Genomic DNA, 23,471 nt, shown 5'->3' with positions numbered 1-23,471 from the left:
GATTTTGATGAGGAAGTGCAGGGAACAATTACCAGATTTTCAGATGAAACAAAACCAGATGTGATAAATAATACCTTGGAAGACAGAAGGAAGATTTAAGCTGTTCTTGATAGGTTGAAGCAATGCGATGAAAACAAGAGAATAAAATTCGGTAGGGACAAATGCCAAATTATACATCTATGGGGAAAAACCCCCCAAACCAAATGCATTGTTACAAGATGGGGAATACTTGGTTCAAGAATACTGCAAGTGAGAAGGATATTGGAATTGTAGATCACAAGTTGAATTTGAGTCATCATTGTGATGCACCTGCAAAAAAGGGCAAATGCTATTTTAGACTGCATTAATAGTAATCTCATCTCCAAATCACATGAAACACTAGTTCCTCTTTACTCAGCACTAGTTAGACTTAGTTTAAGAAAGATGCAGACAAGCTGGGAAGAGTTCAGAGGAGGGAAACGATGATGATCCAGGGACTGGAAACAAAGCCCTTTCAACAGAGATTGAAAGAACTGAACATGTTTATCCTTGAGAAGAGAAGACTAAGGGGAAAATGATAGCACTTTGGAAGTACTTGAAAAGCTGTCACAAAAAGGCAGGGCAGGATCTCTTCTCAAGCATCCCAGCATGCAGGATGCAGAATAATGGGCTCAAGTTACTGGAAACCAGGTTCTGGCTAAACATCAGGAAGAACTCCCTGATGGATGGAGTAGTATGACAATGGAAGCAATGGCCATGGAGGTGTCCTGCCCTGAATAGGGGATAGGACCCATTGGCCCCTTGCATCAATACTGTTTTACAATTCTATGAAGTACTGAAGAATCCATACCTCTTCAGTTTGTAGACTTCTCATGCTTGGCCCTGTCTTAGCATTCCTGCCAGTTGCCAAGTCCAGGTTGCCAAATCCAGGCTTCAAACGAGGAAGCTGGTCCAGTCCAGATGTCAGGCTGTAAGATTAGTTGTACCAAGCATCCAGGTTGGGCAAGGGCATCCAAGTTCAGGGAGGTGTCAGGATCTGGGCTAATTCAGGGCTTCATCTGGCAACCAAAACCAGAATGGCAACCATAGTATTTGCAGGAGTGCTCAGTCTCCTGATGAGCACCAGATGAGAGACCTGGGGGAATAGCTACATAAGAGCAGGCTCTTCCCTTCACTGGATGCCTTAGCGATACAAGTTTTCCTGTTACCTGTGCTGTGATCCAGTTCTTGTGCCTCATCTGATTCTGGTTCCTGCTTTGCTATCTCACCTCAGCAGTGCAGGTCCTCCTGCTAGTTGCAGTGTGTTCCAGTTCCTATCTCATAGTTAACATTTGTTGGATCTGGTTCCTGCTGTGCCTTGCTCTATTGCCTTGCCTGCTGTAGTTTTGCTGCTCTTGAATCCTGTCCAGTTATCCTACCTCAAAATAACTCCTTGCTCTGTTGTGTTACCAGTTCTTATTCTGAAAAATCAAAACACTGGGTTGAAATACCCTGCTTTTTGATGGGGAGCAGGTGCTAGCTGGGCTAATTTAGGTTGCTATGCACTGTCAGGTCATCTCTGACTTAAGATGACCTTATGAGTGAATGCCCTTCAAAGTGTCCGATCCTTGAGATCTCGGCTCAGCTCTTGTAAATTCAAGGCTATAGTTTCCTTTATGGAATTGATCCATCTCATTTTTGGTGATCTTCATCTTCTGCCTTCAACTTTCCCTAGCATGATTGTCTTCTCCAGTGAGTCTTGCCTTTTCACGACATGCCCAAGATATGGCAGCCTCAATTTTGTCATTTTTGCTTCTAGGGAAAGTTCTGGCTTGATCTAGGACCTACTGGTTTGTCTTTTTGTTGCACGAGAGTATTCTCAAAAGTATCCTTCAGCAACTTATTTCAAACACAATTTTTCTTCCTGTCAGCTTTCGTCACTCTCCAGCTTTCACACCCATAAATAGCGATCTGAAATATATAACTAGATTATTTTTGTTTGGTTTCCAGTGAAACATCCTTACACTTGATGATGCTTTCTAGATCCTTCAGTGCTGTCTTTCCAAGTCTTCACTTATTTTAATTTCTTGACTACAGTCTTCCCTCGAATTGATGACTGAGTCAAGACACGCAAACTCTTTCACAATTTCTGTTTCTTCATTGTTAATAGAAAAGCTCTGTAATGATTCTGTTGTCATAATGTTGTTAATGTTCATGTCAGTCCCTCTTTATTGATGTGTCCTACCAATTTTCACTCCATTCTTTGATCCTAATTCAGCTTTCTTTCTGATCTATGTACAGACGGGACAGATAAGGAGATAAAATGCATCCCTGTCTGACACCTTTACCTATTGTTTCTGCATATTCTGTAGATTCTTGTCCATGATATAGGTAATGCATCAGGACAACCATGTGCTGAGGCACAATATTTCTTTCAGCACCATCCATAGCTGCTTGTGATTTGCAGTCTAAGGCTTTGCAATATGATCTCTAGTTCCTCTTTCTTTTCAGAATCCAGCTTGGACATCCAGCATTTCTCACTTGATAACAGGGTAGTATTCTGTCTTGTGACACCCTGAACATAATTTTGCTTATATAGGAAATCAGTGCAATGGTCCTTGCATCTCCTTTCTTGGGGATTGAGGTATATAATGATTTTTTCCAGTCTGAGTGCCATTTTTGTATTTTTTCCTATTTGGTGGCATATTCTTGTTAGGATTTAGTATTGTTAGTATCGGAACTAGCCTGAAATGCCTGAACCTGCCTAATCTTGGAAGCTAAGCAAGGTTGGGCCAGGTTGGGCGACTTGAGTTTGGCACTGAGCAGGTGGTTGGACCTGATGGCCTGCCAGGCCTCTTCCAGCTGTATGATCCCATGATTTGGACTAATTTAGTCTCTGCGGTTCAGAATGCTGCTATTGGTAACATACTTATTCTGGCTGCTCAATTCCTTCCTAGTGCTTTCAGTGCAGCTTTCACTTTGCATTCTAATATTGTAGGCTCTTCCTCATAGGATTCCTCTTTGAAGGAGTCTGTCAGGCTTTCACTTCTTCTGTATCATTCTCCTATAAAGTCTTCTCCCCCTCCCCCACCCTGTCCCATCCCCAGTCAGATAGTGTGCCCCCCTGTTTGTCTTTAAGCATTCCTAATCTAGGTTTGAATTTCCCTTTGCTGTCTTGGATCTTCTGAAAGAGGTTGCTTCTTTCCCCTCCTTTTTTTTGCTATTAAAATTAAATTAAATATAATTAAAATTGGAATAAAATTAAATATAATCAAAAATTTAATAATAATTAATAATTTTACAGTCACATTTTTCCCCTTTCTTTTTCCTTTCTTTCCTCCTTTTCTTTAGTGTGAAATGTTGTTCATGTCGCATTATTACTGAATGTTTTAATTGTATTATTATATTACTATTTTTGTAAGCCATCCTGAGGTTTGTTGCAAAGTATGGGATAAAAATGGTTCAAATAAATAAATAATACACTGATCATTGTAGTAGTTCTTTTTGTCTCTATGTGATAGTTGCTGAAAAGTTGCATTCAGGCTTCTGACCTTGTTTCTGTTGCCTTTTCCTTCTTACCTGTCCTGTGTTTCTTCTGTCATTCATCTAGACATTGACTTCAATGTCTGGCTCTTGATGGCGGAGAAACCCCAGAGATGGCTCCTCTTCTTCTCAGATGAATTCTTCCCCAAGCAGGGAATGACATCAGTGGTAAAAAGAAAAAGAATGCAGAGTTTGCAAGTCCATGGAATGCTCTCAGTTATCAAACCATGGCAGGCCTAAATTGTTGTGTATAGATTTGATAATTTTAATGTCTTTTAATGGCTTTCATCAAATTTTAATAGAATACCCTTATTCAATGGTTGGCATTATGTTTTGAAGCATTTGACTTTCAGATACCTATTACAAAGCCTTGCAATACAGATAATCCTTTTGATTGCTTGGATTAGAAATTATACAGATTTAAAGTACATACAATTGGAGTTAGTAAGTATTAAAGTGTGGCTTTTAATAATGTAACCTTTTTAATTGGTGCAATTGCACCTTGCCCAGCAGAGAGGGAAAAGTTTCATTTATTTGGGTTTTTTAAATTTTCAGGAATTTCTCATATCATAGTGTACTGGTTGAACTGGAATTGTTGGTTTATTCCAATCCTTATCAAAGCACGTTTTAGTTAATAATTAAGGAAATGGAATACTAAGCATATACAGAGATGACACTTGTGTGCCAACTCAGAACATTGCTTCAATGATGTGCAGAGGAGAGAGGTAGTTCAGGGAAATGCAAATTAAATTCAACAACCCAGTTTCGGATAAAAAATGTCCCTATATTAACAATTATTGAAAAGTTTGTGCCATGTTTGCAACATGCACCAACAATTAATAGTATGATTTTCCACTTTCAATATTTGTAATGGTCTCAGAATGGTTTCTGTAATGCAGTGGAAGTTTTATTAAGTAAATCAAAGTTAGTATGAAAGACAAATGATTGTAAAAGTGAAAAAAATGAGTTCATCTTGTGGTTTTGCTATTTAGAATTTAAATATGTTTAAAATGTCAGTCATCTTACAAGCAGCCATTTGTGTTACCCAACCAGGAAAAAATGCCTGCTTAATTATTGTTTTTTTAATAGTTCTTTATTTCAATGGGACTTAAACAAGTTCCCTGCACCTGTAAGAGGAGGGGTGGGACTGAATAAGGAACATAAACTGAGAGAAGACTTTGGTCAGCAGAAAATATTCTATATGTATCAGCAGGTTCAGAAGTTCATTGATGACACATTCAATTTTGTTTTGAAAATATGAAAAAAATCAAAGCTTCCTTAAGAAATGAGGCTATGCATGAAGGTATGTGTGGGTCAAAGTAGAGGGGTCTTTGAAAAATATTCTGTATCTCTAGGTGAAAATTGAATTGTAGAATTTTTAGACCTGTCCATTAAAGAATAGTTGTATGTAACAGAAAATACATCACTGATAATTCAATGCAGTTGGTTGACTATAATTGCTCTTGACTGGACATGTGAATGTTATGGTATAAAAAAGTCAAGAATCTCAGCATTGTTGTTGTGACATGCCATCAAGTTGTCTCCAACTTATGATGACACTATAAATAAATGACTTCAAAATATCCTGCCCTTGACAGCTCAGCTTAGCTCTTGTAAATTCAAAGTTGTGGCTTTCTTCATAAAATGGATCCATGTCATAGTAGTTCTTTTTCTTCTCCCTTTGACTTCCCCTAGCATATTGTCTTCTCCCATGAGTCTTGCCTTCTCATGATTTGCCCAAAGGATGACAGCCTCAGTTTCATCATTTTTACTTCCAGGGAAAGTTCTTGCTTGACTCCTCCTGCCATTTTTTTTTTTAAATAGAGAGAAAAAAAATAAAACCATAAATACAAACATCCGGAGTACAAATATGTACCATTCAAAATATCAATAATATAATACATAAAACCAAGCTAATGAGTAAAGAAGTAAATAACACTGTGCCCCCACCACCAGGAGGCCAATAATACCTCCATTTCAGTTCATATTTTATAACAACAGTATATAGTATACTTCAATTATACCCATATCCCCTCAAAAAAATTCATATAATCTTGATTAGGCTTACAACCTTTACCTTCCATCAGTACTGCTTTTACAAAATCTCCCCAAATTTCATTATATTTATCATTATAATTATTAACCCTGATTACTATGTTGAATGTAAAAGCATAAAAAATTCAGACAATTACTTGATACTTGCAAAAAATGTTATTGGACTACTGGAATTACATAGTGCTTATAAAACGGATAGGTAGCAAATTGTGAGATGACAGTGAATTTGGAGCTGTTTGCTCATGCTGAAATCTGCTGGGCTTTATGCAAATGTTAGTCACACATAGGAAAAAGCTTGATTTTTGAGTAAGTGGCGTACTCTTTTGAAAAGGGAGAATGCAAGAACCAATCTCTTCAAATCTTCCTGTCTCTGATCTGTAAAGCACACCATGTTCATCACTTAAGATAATAAATCTGTGATGAACTAATGCATTTCAAGGAACATCTTAGGAGAAGCTAATTAACAGGTATGAACATATTGGAGACAAACCTATGGGTTCTCTTTGAAGGGTGTCATCAACAAACTATGCAGAAGAACAACATGCCAAATGAAGGTGGTGCCTGTTAATACTCATTAAATGTCTGAAGCAGCAAAATAATGGAACTATTGCCTCTGAAACTACTTGTTGCTCTCTCTGAAGTAGCCTGGTAATCTCAATGGGAACATAAGAAAGAACTGCCTTTATTAATCCATTGTCTTCGTGTGTGTGTGGGGGGGGGGGGGCGGACACTCACAGCTGTGCTGTGCTGCAGCTTAGGGTGAAGCTCTTATTGTGCCATCACCCTTCCTCATTAATGGCATTTTATGGGGAATCCAGACATCATCATCTACTTATAACCTTCCTGTGTCTTCTCACTGCTTTCACTTTTTCTAACTGTAAAAAAGCTGTTAAGCAAAAATCAGACAAAATAGGTTCCAAATGGTGATTCTGCTGAAACTTGAAATTAGATAGTTCATTGGAAGGAATCTATTGTGTTTATAATGCTCATACATGGAGTAAGCCTTCAGGGCTACTGAACAAACTTTAATATTCTTGTCTTCAGACTGAGATTCATTATGAATTGCTATGCTTGTTCTGCACCAGCATGACTAAGCATCCAATCTTCACCATTCCTATGTAAGTCTTGATGTTGGTTTAACCCCTTACTTTCTCAATATGATAAAGAAGTCCTGTTTGCAATGTCCATACACAACTTTTAGTTACTTTTTTCCAAACCAATCAATATAGATGATTTGAAGCCTTTCAACAAACAAATGATGTTTGAAAAAGCAGCCACACAGGTTAGTATTCACCAATAACTAAGACATAGGCTGGCAGATGAGGAAGAGATCTAGGCTTCAGCAAATGGAGGTGCCTCTTCCCATTCCTTCTGTCTCTCATGGCTCCATAGCAGCTGTAGCATAAACAAGATGATACATGAAAACAGGTAACCTAAGGAAAATAGTGGCATCATGGCACATAGCACAATGTCTTACTTCAGTTCCCAGGATATATTTGTTGAGGAACATGTGCCATAATTTATATACATACAAAAGAATTGGACCAAGGAATTTGTGACGTGATGAGCAAATTATGATTTCTGTTGGAGTAAATTTGTCCATCACTACTTTTAATTGGTAGCACTATGGCACCATGATTTGTCCCTCTGGAATCATGCTTAAAGGGATTTGTACCAGCAGTACCACTATCATTCTTGATCTAAAATATTGCTTCTTGGGAAGGAGGGAGATGGCATGAAAGAGAATAAGGGAAGTGAGGATAGTTATCGTTTTTCAAAAAGTAGTTTCATCTTGTATCTTGGAGGAAAATACTACTGTGTTAGCCAAAAAGTCCATCTTCCACTATAATAATATGTTTCTGGCATCTCATAAGCAGATGAGGTCTGCTTCTGGCATCTTTCAAACATTATGTTTCTGGCATCTCATCCTGTTTGATCCCCTGCATGTCTCTAAATGAGAGGGCTTATTTAAAACAGAAGACTTAGAACAGAACAGAATAGAATAGTATAGATTATACAGTAGGAGGAGGCCTACAAGATGATCATGTCCAACCCCCTTCTCCACTTCCATATGTGGTCACCCATCCAGCTGCAGGCATGTACCTTTCCAGCTTAGCAAAGCTGGCTAATCGCTGTTTGTAGGATTATTAAACTGCATTTTATCAGAGCTTCATCTAGCTTGAGTAGTGAGCAGCCTGTTCTGGAAGGAGTTGCATTGTCCTTAAAGATGAAGTCTGTAGCTTGTGTATGTGGAGATCCAACTTTGTCACTAGAGACACAAATCACTTCTGTGGCTTGGAGTGTTTTATTTTTCAGTTAGTGTGCATTCAAGTATTACACTCTATGTGTTTTTATTTGCTTAATTTGTGCTAATGTCACCACAGTGTAAATATTACCTGTGACCACAGATGAAATTGTGATTCATCCAACTTGAATTGTAGTAGCAGAGTTGCTCTGAATCACAACATCAGAGTTCTGCATTTATGCATCTCATAACTGCAGGCCCTTAAGCCACCCCACACCCAAAAGCATTCAGCTGTCACACATATCTCCATCAGAACAAGTTCTCAGATACACAAGGTGGTCCCCTGCCCACAATTATCTCTTGTAATAAATAGTCACAATAATATGTTCAGTATGTGTTAAGGTTTGCCTGGAGTTGCAGCTAGGCCCCAAAGACTGCAATCCTGTGAATGATTACTTGAGACCAAGATCCCCTGAATTTAATGGGACCTACACCTGAATAAGCAAGCATAAGACAGGGACCTAATATTGCATGCTACAACTTGTCCTAGAAAACCCTGTACTACACAGGTACTCAGGCAGTCTTCTGGATATGGACGGATACAGAAGTGGGTTTCTGAGGGTACAAAGCATGAAATTTGTCAATTACTTTTAATGTTTCACATTTTTGTGACTTAGCCTATCATGTGATAGGTGCTATAACAGCCAGGTGGTAGCATATTATATACAACATATAGTGTGTGTGTGTGTGTATATATATATAACAGCATACAATTAATTTGAATGAGCTGTAGCATCACACAAAAAAGTCTGATGGATCAGAGAAATGAAAATAAGGCTTTAATTCTAAGCACATTCCCATAGCACTAAGCCCCAGTGAATGTGCAGCCATTCTGATTAACAACTCCAAGAAACAGACCTACGTCCAAACCCGCCACTTCTTTTCCACTGTATTTTAGTCACAAAATCAGTTCCCAGATCTGCCATCCACTCACAAAGGAAAGTCACTTCCTCATGCCATTTCCTAGTTTCCCTGGGTATAAAAGGAAAGGCATTGGTAATGCAGGCTAGATGTATTATTAAAGACTATCAAGGACAGCCCCATTATTAGGCAGAATGAAGAGGCTGTCTCAAGCAACAGGTAGCAAGGATTGGCAAAGTGTTGGAAGAGAAGCCTGTAACTTAAGGAAGCCTCCTTATTAGTGTGATGCTTCAAATGTATAGGAAGATCCTGTTCCACTGTGGAAGAAAGATTCAATTGCCATCCCAGTTGGCTTTTATACCTGGAATGGGAATGGTACCATCTTGTTCTTTTACCTCAGACAGCAACATAGATTGGGCAGGGTCTGAGGAATGAGAAGGGAAGAAATCAATTCTTTTTAATAATAATAATAATAATTCTAAGCCAGATGTGTATGATAGGTGAGAACCAAGGACATATCCTCATTTTCCAGAGTTATGAGTACCCCCTTGCTCCATTTCAGAGCAGTTGACAGAAAATAACTTGGGATATATTCTTATGTCTAAGCATGGATCTAATGCATATATTTCTTTAGTAGTTAGGGGCTGATTTTGTGTACTACACAAAAACAAGACGAGCCTCATTTTTTCCGTACACTCACTTCTTAATGAGGAATAATGTGTGGCATGCAAAGTTTTGTTTTAGGTGCAAAACATTTCAGAGTTAAAATAAAATCTTCACCTGTTTTGTTTCACTTCTAGCTACTAAAGCTTAGAACTGAAAAAAATGTGGTTAGCTAACAGCAGTTGAATCTGTCTTTGAGGAACAGCTGGAATGAGGAGTTTGGAAGAGGATATGTGATTGGTTGGAAGTCAGCAGTAGGGTGGAGTGAGGAAAGGCAGAGGAGGAATTTACCTGTCTAGGTAAGTCAGTGGGAGGTCAGAAAGAGAACAGAGAAGGTGGTATAGTTTGTTTGGTCTTGTTGGTGCTTAGGAGAGCACTTGGAATTGCTTTCATTTCTAAGTAAAGGTGAGTTAAACTCTAACTTAACTATATTTGCTTAGGAGGATAGGAACTGTTCCAGCATTTCAGTACAAAAGCAGAAACTTGTCCGCTCTTGCTTTAGATTTTATCTGTTTGTGTTATCTTTCTTGCTTTTCCTCCTACTTATACATTTGCGCTAAAAATCATGCAGACTGGAGATATTTTCTGTGAAGGTAAGGGAACATATACAAGGGAACCTTTCCTTAAGAAAGTCAGAGGGGATATTGTTGACAGCTTCAGAAGAACCCTTGTTGCTTTAAAAATTCCTTTTAGTCTTTAAATATTTATAACTAGAGAAATAGCTCTCTAATTCTTTCTATTCCGGGTTATGAAACAAGACTTTGTCTTCTTAGTAAGATTGTCAGGGGAACAGCTTTAAAAAAGAGAGATGCAAATGCTAGTTATACATTGCTACATTCATTGATGAGAATGAAAACTTCCTTTGACTTGATAGTAATTAGGGTTCAAATAAATGTTTCCAGATTTATAACATGAGATACAGGAGGAAATCTGCTCCTTATGAGTTAAATATGTTAGGCAGGTGGAATGGCGCATGCTTGTAATTTGGTATTAGGCTGCAAGGACTATGCAGATACCTGCAAGTGTTAATAATAAGAGTGTTGTCTTTTATGTATGTAGATGCAGTTAGAAAGGTGAATGTCTGTGACTGAACTGTTTGTGCACGTATGTTTGGCACCTTCTGAGTCTTGTTCTGAAATGTTTGACAAACTGGTGTAAAAAGTGTTCATCTATATAGGTGAATTCAGAGGTATATATTAATATTAGTGTACACCCACCAATACTTCCATTATATTGATTTTCCATATATAATTTAATATTTATCATATTCCTTTATATAACTCATCTACAAGCCATGTTTTCTGAGTGTATAGGGCACAACTGTTTTCTTTTAAAGTTCTTAAATAGGGCTATTGACATGAATTTTACTTGCTGTTGTAAGGTTTGATTCGCTAAGTTTCATGTGTTAGAAATTAAATGGGGGCAAGCCCATAAATATCCCTGCAAAATAAAGACAATTACATGAGCCTCTGCTTGAGGGAACCGTAAAATGCTCATTCAGGGAACATGGGTGGTGGGGGATTCTTGGTGCATGCTAAGATCTAGCAGTGCGTTGGCAGAACATAGCTGTTCTGGAGACTGTAGACAACCACATCTGCATGATTGACTCACATGGTCTCCAGAGTGTGATAGCTATTTTTTGATGAAATGCATGAACCAATTAATGGTCCCCAAAAGTTCATTCATAATAATGACTCAAATTGTTAGAAATGTAACTAAAGGGTGATACTATAAAAGGCCTGTATTTATAGCAAGTGGAACATACAAAGTAATGTGAGTTGCTGGGTGCATGACACTCACCTTATTTTTCCCCATCACTAGCAGTAAGCAAAACTAGAAGAACATGAAGCTTCAGCTGGCTGAGTTTATCTTGGTGAGTTGGAAGTCCTGCAGCTCGATGTTGGAATCATTCACTTGAAAAGGCCTCATTACACATCTTAATTTCTACCATTCTCTTCAGTAATTTAAGTTAGTAATTTTTATCACTTTCAGGAGGCTCTGATTTCAGGAGGGTTGAAGAGCCACCTACCTTAGTAGCTGACGTCTGACTAGGATCAGTAGAAATGCAGATTCAGATCTCCACTTGGTTATAAAATTGACTGGGTGATCTTGGTCTAGCCCAGTTTCCTTCAACCTATTGCTTTACTAGTGTGTTGGACTAGAACTCTCACCATCCCCATCCTCATCAACATGACCAATACATTTGAAGAGCTTTAGCTGGGGAAGTTGGGGTATTCATTAGACCTCAGCCTATCCTACTCATAGGGTTGCTGAGGATAACTATAAATCACTCCCCAAACTCCTAGGAAGTGTGGGATAAATACTATAATGAAATAGCATGGCAACTGTAGAAGTGAATGGGAAAGTCATGGAACACCTGCTTGTCTTAGCACTGGCATAGTTCAGTTACTCCTTATGAATGTATCCAAGTTTGATTAATGCTTGTCGAGTGGACCAGGGCAATGGACTAAGCTTTTACATGCCTCTATGGGAACCTAGATCTCCAAAATTTTCAATTAGCAACAAATAGTATCAAAGCTGGAATTTAATTTCACATGTGAAAGTGAACCATAATTATGATTCACCTTCATGGTAGGCCAGTGCCTTACAGAATGTAACACATTAATCTTATGGTTTAAAGAGAACACAGCTGTAGCACAAGCAACCTGATTGCAGACTCAAGTGCCTTGCTTCTATCTGAGAAAAAAAATTGGCCATAGAATGTTTATTGAGGGCTCCAAAAGTGTGTATATATGAAATTACTTATTTTCTCAATCTGTTCTGGTACTCAGTGATTTTAAAATGTTATTATCCTCTGTAGTTGAAGGTCACATAGGAAGGATTAGCAACCTGCCTCCTTCAGTTTGCTCACATAAGCACTGTTGATATTTTAGTGTTGGACACACCCTGAATTCATTTTCTCAAGACAGCAGGATATCAAGAAAACATTTTGCTTCTAAGTCTTTTGTTCATTACTGGTATCAATGATTTGTTGGTTTCAGGATGTTAGTTAATATTTAATGCCTACAATTCTAGATCTATAAATAACTACAGCTTTGTTACCTCCTAAAGTGTGTAGAACAGCTGGCTTTTGAACTACTCAAATGGCCCTACAGGTTCAGTGGTTGTTTTTTTAAAATATGATACTAGCTTCTCCTTTTCTCTGCCAGCAAGATCTTGGACAGCCTGCATAGTAATCTTGGACAAATTGGACTGTAACTCTCACAGCACTTATGTAAATATCAGACTGATCCATTTGACCTTGGAAGCAAATTTACTTCTTTTAGTTTTTGCAGCAAGATACCGGCGTACTATGTCTAGTACTGAAAACAGTAAATTTATTCCTGATAACTAAAGAAGTATTTTGGCACATCAAACAAGTGTTGATTTGAAACTATAACTGCAAATTCAGATGATATTAACTACCACAGTATGAGCACAGAATTCTAAGAATTCATCTGCATACCCCTGCACAGAAGAAAAAGAATCTGCATACTGATGAGAAACATAGAAACATAGAAAACAGAGTGAGTTAGAAGGGGTCTCCCAGGCCATCTAGTCTGACCTCCGGCACCAGCCGGCTCCGCTCACGACATGCCCACCATGTGGACGTCCAGCCTATCCTTGAACACCCGCACCGATGGGGCCTCAACCACCTCCCAGGGAAGCCCATTCCACACCCTCGGGGTCCTGACTGTCAGGAAGTGCTTCCTGGCATCCAAATGGAACCTTGGCTCCCTGAGCTTTGCTCCGTTGGAGCGCGTTCTGCCTTAATAAGAGTTAATAAGAGAGATCCTCAAAAATGCAGGGCTGGATGGTTCCCTGTGAATCAGTGTGATTGATATTTAAATTCTTCTGAATTCCATTACTACATCTAACTTTGAGTATTAATTCATAGAAATCTTGAATTTATTTTGACTAATCTGCCACTGCTACAGAATCCTCTGCTGCTATTACAATAGACTTGCTGGGAATCTGTTCCTTTCTTGTACTTTTGCATATTTGATCCTTGATGGTTTTGTACTGTGATACCCATGCTGGAACATACTCCTAAGTCTTCTCTCGTGCCACTAACTACAGCCACTTAGTGTACAGCTCTAAGACAGTAGCATCTGGTCAAATTGCCTTCTGCACATGTTGGACATTGCACAATGATGTGGGAAACCCTCCTAAGTGGCTGCTGGTCACTTTTTTGCCATTAGTATGGAGCACCAGAACACAAGCCAACTTGAGAGGACATCTGCCTGTCTTTGACAGGAGGAATTCATTCTTCATGTAGCTGTTGAGTATAATGTCTTGATGTGAAGACCCAGCAATAGTATTCATGACTGGACATAGCCAGTGTTGGAGCTGGGCTTACACAGGTCATTCAGCATCTGCCATCCTTGACAATTGCCAAGGCCATAGCAGATGCAGCACTGAAACTTGCACTGGGCCACCTTATATGTTTTTCTGGACTGGCATTAGTCACCATTTAAACCATCTAAAATTCCCCTAATGTGGCATCACTCTGGGTCATTATGGCAAATTCACAGTGATGCCTATATCTTTTTACCTGGTGCTGTGTAAAATACTGTTGCAGTTCCCTATGTGAAAATTAAATGTCACAGGATGTATAATCCAATGGTCATTCTATTTAGATTAGATCCACTGCCTTAGGTTAGACTAACCTTGGCTATTACTCTATGATTGGCACACATGGACCCCAATTTCTAACTAATTAAAATGTTTTAATAAATAAAAAATAAATAAAGCTGTTTGCTCTTTAAAGCATTATACTGTATAGTGGAGTGACAGTACAACTTGCTCAGTTTGCTGTTTATATTTTGGACAGACACACCTTGATATACTTAAGCTCATAGTACTTGCAAATAGAGCTCCCTTTTGAAAAGGGCCTATACAGTACTGCTGAGCTTAAATACGAGTTACCCATGCTAAGCAGAATATTCTTCTCATCAGCTGCTGGATTAATTTGCAAGATGTGACACAGACAGAGAAGTGGGAAACATGTCTTACCGGATATAAAGTTTGTGACCACATCCTTACAAGGCAGTGTGGCCTAATGTAATGAACAAAGCTTGGGGAGGGTGTGGTAGGAAGAGACCTGAGACAGAGGTCCTTCTTGTTTTTGCTGTTGGCTTTGTTGTACAGTCTGAGGCAAGCCCATTAGTTGTTTGAGCTGAGGTTGCATTATGGTATCCACTTGATGGCTTGACTTTGTTAAAAGACTCAGATATGATCCTGCGAAGATCTTCCTTGAGATTTACTATGGATGAAATGGGGAAGGAGGGAACTTTTCATAGGCCATCTGAGAATGCTTCAGGATTGGGTAATATGCCTGTTTATGTTGGAAATGTAGGAGGAGATTAGGGGCACTTTCAGATGAAGTTCTCCTTGTGCAGCTTTCCTCCTTTTTTGACGCAATTTTACAGGGGACTGGGAAAATGTCATTTTTAATTTGGAAACCTGCACACTTCCCTACTGCAGCTTCAGTCTTTTTTATTTATGCTCATGCACACACATGCAAACTATTCAGAAATGAGTAGTGTCTTTTGATTGGTAGCAGAAGCAGCTGCCGCCTCCATCTGAAACAATGGTTCTGTGTAAGTTTGCAAATCAGGGTTTTGAGATAATTCTGCTTGGGTCTAGCCATAGTTCTAAAGAGGAAATAATAATAAAGTAGGATAAAGCAAACCAAGAGGTGGGAGAGCAAACAGCAAATTACAGCTACTTGCAAGGCTGTGGAACATTCCCAATGTGTCCGTTCCCATGAGCAGTGTGATGACATGATTTGACATAGAGAATAATATGCAAATGTGTGAGGCTTGTGCTGAATATATCTAGTGAATATCTTTATTACTTCTTGTCCAATCTGGCTGACACTAAAATAGATGAGGGTAAGCTAGTATGTCATAATGGCAGGAGATTGGGAAGCCATAAAACTTAACCTTCAGTGCAGGGTTGTTCTGAATTTTAAAAAAAGAGGCAAATCATGCTGTCTTGAGCATCTTTCATAAAATGTGGGACATAAATAAAATGTATGTCTGTTGAGATTACAATGTGGAGGACTTCTATAGAGAGGTTTCCTACTGGCAGATGCCTCATCTCCATCATTTTGCCCTCTTGCTGACCTTTCCTTTGGTGCTGGTATTTGACTGGAGCTTTCTCTGACTTTCCTCTTGCTATTTCTCGACTTGCCTTAAATTTCCCTCTCTGAAGACTGGTCCAGCATTTCTTATTTGCACTCTGTCATATGCATCAGTCTTCCACGAGTCCCTAGGATGGTCACTAACACATTGCCAAAAGGAGAACACAATGTGCATAACACTGACATGTTCTATTTTATATATAGTTGCACATTTAGAAATAACATTTAGAATTTTCATTTAAATATAATTTAAATGAAAATACATCTCATCATGGTAAAGATTGACCAGGTGCCTTTCCAGATGTCAATTGTTGATGGGAAGCTCATTTTCTTTGTGATTCTGACCCCAGACTAGATTCAAAGTGGACAACTCTTCAAATGGAGGACACTGTCAAGTAAGACCTGTCCTCTGTAAAATAGGATGGCTACTTACCCTCGGACCAACACAGCTAACTTTCTGTTTTGTACATAGTAATGAACGACACCTGCTTTCTTTCAAGATACAAACCACACCAGTCACCTTTCATTACAGCATCAAAACCAAAACAGGGGAGAGGTCTGCCTAGTCTTTTTAAAACACCTTGATCCTTAATCTTACTTTGACCGTGTGTGTTCTGTCTCTTTAAGGCATTCTCCTTCGCACATGGAATGTTGGCTGTGTTCCTGGTAAATACACACCCTGGCCTCTGCCCTGAGTAAACAGGCACATAACTTATAGCTGCTCACATTCTTGAATTATTTAACATTTATCTGCTATTTCCCGCTGGTTCATAGGCACTTTGCTGTTGCAGTTCTATCATTATCATTATCTTTATTGCGGCATACTCTTTTGAAAGACTTTCCTTCTGTTTTCCTTATCATTCCCGAGGAATGTGCTTCTACAGAAAGCTTGATCCTCACAAAGCACAATACAGAAGAAGCACACAGATTTTCCTCTTTTTCCTCAAGGTTGAGCACTATCGATAGACTTGAAGAATTAAAGAAAATACCATCATTACTATGGCCCATTGGTCTTGGTTGCTGGCTCATGGCATGCGACCTCTCCTGTCCTTTCTTAAACTCTCAGTCTTTCCTGAAATGGCTTCAAATGATATCTGTAGTATCTGTTGTTCACACAAGTGCTAGGTACTGAATATAGTGAGAGTGATGTTAAGCTGAAAAGGCAAACTCATTTCAGAGGCAGCTGGGGGGCCTTTCACCAGGTGTCTTACAGCAATTCAAAGATTATTTATCTGTAACTGATCCTTTTTATGAACCACAAGAGTAGCAAAAAAGCAAAACTAATTTTGTCAATGTGGCATTTCTCAATCTTGCTGGGATCAGTGATGGTGGTGGGTAAGCAGGAAATGCAATAAGGAAGAACTCACCAAAGAGGAAAGTACTGTTTACAACTACTGTTGAGGTATGATGTGGTGATAGCTCAGCCTCTTATGCCTACCCTGCCAGTCTGTCCAGGCTATTTATTTTTATCTTTGAATCTAGCAGTGGTTGCAATTGGAGCTGCCCCACAAACATGTGGCTTACTATGGATTGGTGTTGTGAATCAGGAAACTAATTCATTCCAAATTCACTTCTTGTCTGGCAAATTTAGCTTAATGGATGCCCTGCCAATGAGCTTTTTCTACATGAGGCATTCATTCTGGGCTATTTCCCAACTCACAGTTGGTTATGGGTTCTCTTGTGAGCCTGCAGTTTCACTTCTGTTTGTAATCAGCACTTGACAGGTTTTTTGGAGCAGGGAAAATGTGGTATTTTTTGAAGTGGAGGAAAATGGCATTTCCAATGCATATTTGTACTATTCTGCTATAATGCAATATCAGCTAGAGGCTTTATAACAAACAAGTAGGAAAAAAAACACTCCTTGACTACTGCTTGGAGCTCAGTTCTGTTATAAAACTGAAAGTAAATACACAGCCTCATGTAACAAAGTCTATTGTCTAAGCAATGGTGTCCAGAACTTTCAGTTCACAGAAACCATATCTGAACTTCATGAATATTGGGTCTGCAGGTGCATCAGTCTGTGTAAAGGTAGCAGTGGCCTTATCTGGAAGAAATGATTGACATAACCATAGAAACATGACAAATGAATGGCACCAATAATTCAAGTATATTTCCTGGTGGATATGAATACCTGTGAATTTCAACATTTTTCTATATATTATTGTGAACTGCCGTACGTATAAGAGGTCCAGCATTTAAATGTGTTGAATAGGTACCTGATGAATTCCTAGAAAAATTATAGCTGTATGCAAAAACCAACAAAATCCATCCATTGCTAACCTTTTTGGAGTATGTACTAAAGCTACAGTATATGTTCATGATTTTATTTTGTGTTTCTTTTCCAGAGTTGTTGGGCCATACTTGCTACTGTCTTGTGATATGCCGAAAAAGGATTTGTGGGTAGGGACAGCAGACCCAGATTCCACAGCAGTTGTTGGCAGTGTAGGCAGCTGTGACAGTATGATCAGTAACAATTCCAGTTCATCCGAAATGGTAAATTTACTTTCATTTATCTTTCCCATATAGTCTAGAAGGTTGAGGGAGCTTGTAATATAAAACAATGTAGCAAATTGCTAAAATCTTGAAGAAATAGAAACTTTTGACCACCATTGTAGCTTTGGGTAAAAATTTTCAGTTCAAGGTAAGACAGAATTAAAAAAAAAAGATTCAAGTGACATCTCTCAAATTACCTCTGAAATTAATGCTACGACACGATCGCCTATGTGGCAAACATCAGTCACTCTTTCCTCCAGAATGAAAAGGACAGAAGTATGAATCATGTAGCTACTCTTAATTTTCTGTAGTACTGACATGGGTGATATTAGCAAGCCTTGTTTATACTTTGTGTTCAACTATACCATCCTCTATAAAATTTTGCACATTAAGAATGCCTTCTTAATTCGGATGACAGTTTTGTTTGTGTATGTGTGTTGGGAGCAGGGAGGGTTGGTTAGAGTAGCATAGAGGAAATGGGAAGCACAGAAAAAGATCAGTTGGTGAAGAACAGCAGACTGGGAAGAATATACCAGTCAAGCTCCTTCTTCTTGGTTGGAGAGCTGTGGAGAAGAGTGGATGGCTGAGTCCCTGTCAAGGTGCAGGCGATGCAATCTCTTTAGTACGCCATGCTGAAGAATTTTGTTTGGTCTTCAGTTTTAAGCAAACTGACATAATCCTATTTTTTGGATTGATATGCAGATCAGGATGCTGTCATTTCTTTGAATTTTGCAATGCAATTTTTTGATGAAAATAATGTTTTCTCTTAAAGAAAAGACTGTGTGCAAAACATGAAAAACGTTCCTCCCCCCCCCCCCAAAAAAACCACTTTAATGCTATTTTTCATGTTTCAAATGCAGAATATAGGACTGAATTGATTTACCACTGAACATATACAAAAGGACGGGAAATAGATTGATCTATCTATCCTTACCTTAGATCTTGAATCCGCCTCCCTAGCCCAGTTCCAGCCACTATACTTCTCTTTCACAAATTCTTTCAAGAATGCTCTATAAACACATTGAACAAATTTGCACACAGTTTAATACTGTCACTCTAATGTTAGGGTGGAATAGATTCCTGCCCCTTGAATGTGTGTATCTTTATCCACTGACAATGCCTGCTTTGTTCTGTACTCAAATACTCAGACTAAGAAAAACTGCTTCCTGTCTGACGTGAGGCTTACTAGGTATGTGCTAACCACAAATTATAGTTCTGAATTGAACTTCTATTAATTCTATTGAACACTAAAGGTCAACCTGTGCATATAATTAAGGACGGCCAGAGTAGTTTCACTATCGCATGGCCTCTACCTTGCTTTCAAATTTTGTAATAAACCTGCACTTAAAAAAAAAAAGTCCCTAGATCTATTCCTGGTACATGCCATCCTTATGTATTGGACTATGGCTTTCATTATCATCAGTTAGAAGGTCAATGGCCATGCTTGTTGGGGATGATGGTAGCTGTAGTACAGCTCATCAAAAAAGTACCACTTTTGGAAAGGCTGCTCTGGAAGATGCAAGAGAGGCCTAAGGTATGCCTAGCTCTATAGCACTCCAATTATCCGTTTATGTTATACATGAGAATTCCCAAACTGAATGTGTGTGTGTTTTTAAATGTTGTTTGACACACAGGTCCAGTTCATAAATTAACCAGAGGGCTGAAAATCTTTAAACACTGAAGACCTTGTGACACTATTAATTGTTTGCATTTCAGATCATTGACCATGCCTTCAATAGTGGTGGTTGCAGAACATTAATGGGTTGTTTTTGATGGAAGGCATCCAATAGAGGTTTAAATTAATTAATCTTGATGAGAAAGATTTGGTAGTGTTTCTCGATAAATGTAACAAACAGAATCCCTGCCTATTAATTGCACACTGGGTGGAAAGTTAATGGAGATGAGATTCATTGTTCTTAACAGTAAGCTTGTATGTCTCCTTGCTCATATTGCTCAGGGTTATTTTTTTTCTCTTAAAGAGTGACAGTGGTTATGACTATCTATCAGTGGAGGAGAAAGAATGCCTTATGTTCCTTGAAGAAACATTAGATTCTTTGGACACTGAAGCAGACAGTGGACTTTCTACTGATGAGGCAGACACTACTGAACCTTCAAAGCATCCACGAACGTGGCCTACAAGAGATATTCCCAAAGGTAAGCTTGTGAAGAACCTTCTAGCTCTGGAGCACCATTCTTCTTGGTAGAAAGGTGTGTGTGTTTCGGGGGGGGGGGGGATAAAAGCAAATAAATAAGGGTGACCTGTAACAGCCATGTTCAGTTGGCCTTTCATTTTTGCCTTAAATTAAACAGAGGTGATAGAATGTAACATGGCAGACCAGCCATTGGAAAACTAGATCCATTTGCGTGGAGCCAGTCCTCTGCATGTATAACTGTACATATAAGCCTCTCTATATGTGTTCCAATAAGTACACAAAATTCCAGGGCAGGTCTTGCTCCCATGATGCAAGTCCTCTGCCACTCAGAGTACATATTCATATTGGCATGTTTGAACATCTGAAAAGGCCCTAATATGTAGTATAGTTGGACGGGGCTCATTGTTTAGGTTTGACAATCTAAACATCTCATGGTAAAAAGCAAAATAATATTTCATGTTATGATGTTGAGAAACTGAAGTCAAAACCAGTTTGTCTTTCCTCTCCCCTTTTCACTCCAATATCATAGAGTTGGCTCAAGAACATCTTGGAAAGCATACAAACATTGAACCAAAGAACAAAAAATGCATTGTTCCTGTTGCCACCTCAAAACTAGGCCATCACAGTTTCCCAAGGAACAATAGTACAAAAAATGCAATGCAGACACCCACAGTTTTCCTCACTGAAGCAAGAGGTTCTAATGCCGATGAACCAAAAGCTCTTTCTCAAATTTCCCAGAGTTCTCCTGTGCATGACATACAGAGCATACCAAATGACCAATCCAAGATGAATATCCAGTCAAGGACCTCTGATTTGGAATCTGTAGTTATTCCACCTCCTGAACCTTTCCAGGACCACAGGCAGGACCTCCACAGAAAAGGACTAGAGTCACCACCTCTTGACAAAAATGACAAAAAAGATGCTGAAAGTGGGGTGGTACCTCATTCTGAATTTAAAAAGAATGTCAATGTAGCCAAGGCACATGAGGTTGCTCCTGTCCAGCAGAAGCTTTCTTCAGAAGTCAGTCTGAAACCTGTTTCCCCTAAAAGTAACAAGAAGAGTTCTGAACAAATTATTGGTGCTGAAGAAAATCATCAAAAGCCTAATTCAATGGAAGAAGCTATCCTAGATTGCAACTTCAAGCGAGGTCCTCCCACTGCCCCCAAGCCCAGGAAACTACCACCAAATATTATTCTCAAAACCAGTAAAAGTAATGCTGTGTCACTCTGTGTGGATCCAGATCATAAGATAAAAGTGCTGACTCCAGGCATTGGTAGACCTAGAGCTGCAACTGGTGACATTTCCATGGAAAAGGCTCATTCTTTGCAAAAAGAACAAAACAGAGCCAGGAGAGAGGCTCTTGAGAAACTGGGACTCCCACTGGATAACGAAAAAGATCCATATGATCACATGACCAAAACCTCTGCTCATTCAAAACCAAGAGAGTCTTCCAGGACTAGCAGTAGAGAGAGTGTAAATACAGATGACATCACTCCTGTTAAGCAACCTGAGCAGCAGCAAGACCAAGTAGAAGGGAATGGAATCCACCCAAGGGAGATCAACAGCTCAGGTGATAAGCAGGCAAATTTCAAATCCATCACACTGGAGCGTTCAGGTGTGGGTCTGGGCAGTTATATCGCATCAGGCATTGAGCACCAGAATGTGAAGAACAGTGATTCAGTTGGCAAAATGTCCTTTTTTGATAAGATTACTCCAAGCTTTCTCAGGAGTAACCGGCCACGCCCAGCTTCCCTTGGCATGGGGAAAGACTTTGTTGATCTGAAGGGAAACAAAACATATAATGTTGAGTTGGAAAAAAATGACAAACGAAAATCTTATCCAGTTCAGCACCCCTCCAAGCTGCCCAAGCCACCTTGTGTCAGTGTGAAAATCACTCCTAAGGGAGCCACAGAGGCGCACAGAAAGGAGGCTTTGAAAAAACTTGGCCTATTGAAAGAGTAAACTGAACTGCTGGACTAATTTAAAAAATGGTGTGCTCTATTGTGGATAAAGAGTTGGCTTGCTTATGCACTCCTTTTTTAAAATGAGTGGAATTGCAATATAGATTGAGTACGTGTAGGCATTCTCAATGAGTCAAGCAGCAGTGGTTTCAGATTGTTGGCACGAGAACTAGCACCTCAGAACTAGCATCTCACCCAGACTTTGTTTTTATCTTAACTTCTGTAGAAGTGAATTAACTCAACCATTTAGGTGAGGCTTCATAGAAACCAGAAATGCCTCCACCTGTACAGGATGAGTTATGTACATAGTATACCAAGGTATGACTATATGTAATATGCACTTAACTAGAAGGGGTAAGTAGTAAATATTCAGTTGTAATTATTATGGCAAACAATGAACTCTGGATATACAAAAACTTTGTATCATGATGATAGCCATATGGCTAGAACAATGGGGCATTTTTGATCCTTTTTAAAAAATGTGGACCTGCTATAATTATGGTGTAAACACTGAAGCCAGTGAAACCAGCAGGCCTTGTACAGCTCCCAGGATGATCCATTTGCTGCATATTTAATAAATTGCCAAGACTGCATTGGGTATGATTCTTAAGCCTCCACTTGGGAAAAATGAAGTACATTTCCCCTCTAATGTGGATTCAAAATGTTGGCTGATTTTTTTAAAAACCTAGAATCAACATTGAATTTGTTCCAGTTTAGCTTGGTGTCCCTGATTTATGTGAACAAATAGTGGTTGCATGTTGTTTAAAATCATGCAAAATTTTTAAAATAAAAAGTGTGTGCTTTAAAAAGACTAAGTAATAAACTATTTTATATGGAAAATGTTTGGATTATATTTGCTTAGTGAGACATCCTATTGTAAGAGAGAAGAAGGGTAGATTGGGGGTCCTGGTTTGTAGGAAGTGCAAATATTAACCATGATGTTCTTCACAATAAATTTAATTATATCAAGGCACTGCAATCTAAATGATGTAGCAATGAGGTAGCACCATAATACTAGATGTAGCAGTAGTTTTTAATTTCTTCCTTCAAGGAACCTTTTGTTATTTTACTCATTTGTTGATGAACTTATGCAGAGTAAATGTGTAGGTTGAGAGCCAGTGTGATACAGTGGTTAAGGGTGCAGGATTGGGACTGAGGAGATCTGGGTTCTAGTCCTCACGTAGCCATGGAACTCACTGGGTGACTTTGGGCCAGTCACAGACTCTCAGCCCAACCTATCTCACACGGTTGTTGCTGTGGGGATAAGACTGAGAGCAGGATGAGAATTATGTAAGCTGCCTTGAGTTCCTTGAAAGGAAAAAAAGTGGGAT

The 23,471-nt window shown here is 39.0% G+C and overlaps 1 protein-coding gene across 3 annotated transcripts in view; it reads left to right on the top strand.

Annotated features, from left to right (window-relative positions):
• Positions 1-22,980, top strand: part of CUNH1orf116 (chromosome unknown C1orf116 homolog) — a 40,984-nt gene extending 18,004 nt beyond the window's left edge. For 2 of the 3 annotated variants that reach the window (XM_044446482.1, XM_044446473.1), the window contains exons 2-4: positions 17,879-18,026; positions 20,006-20,180; positions 20,709-22,980. In XM_044446482.1, the coding sequence (XP_044302417.1) occupies positions 17,913-18,026; positions 20,006-20,180; positions 20,709-22,141 (1,722 nt within the window). In that variant the 5' untranslated portion in view covers positions 17,879-17,912 and the 3' untranslated portion in view covers positions 22,142-22,980. The other variant, XM_044446490.1, reaches the window with a different exon arrangement.
• Positions 22,981-23,471: the final 491 nt, after the last annotated feature.

The sequence above is a fragment of the Varanus komodoensis genome, unplaced genomic scaffold (assembly GCF_004798865.1).
Source record: "Varanus komodoensis strain SLA01 unplaced genomic scaffold, ASM479886v1 scaffold1, whole genome shotgun sequence".
In the NCBI taxonomy this organism is placed as follows: domain Eukaryota; kingdom Metazoa; phylum Chordata; class Lepidosauria; order Squamata; family Varanidae; genus Varanus; species Varanus komodoensis.
The sequence above is the reverse complement of the archived record's forward strand: the minus strand, read 5'-3'. Positions and strand labels throughout refer to the sequence as shown.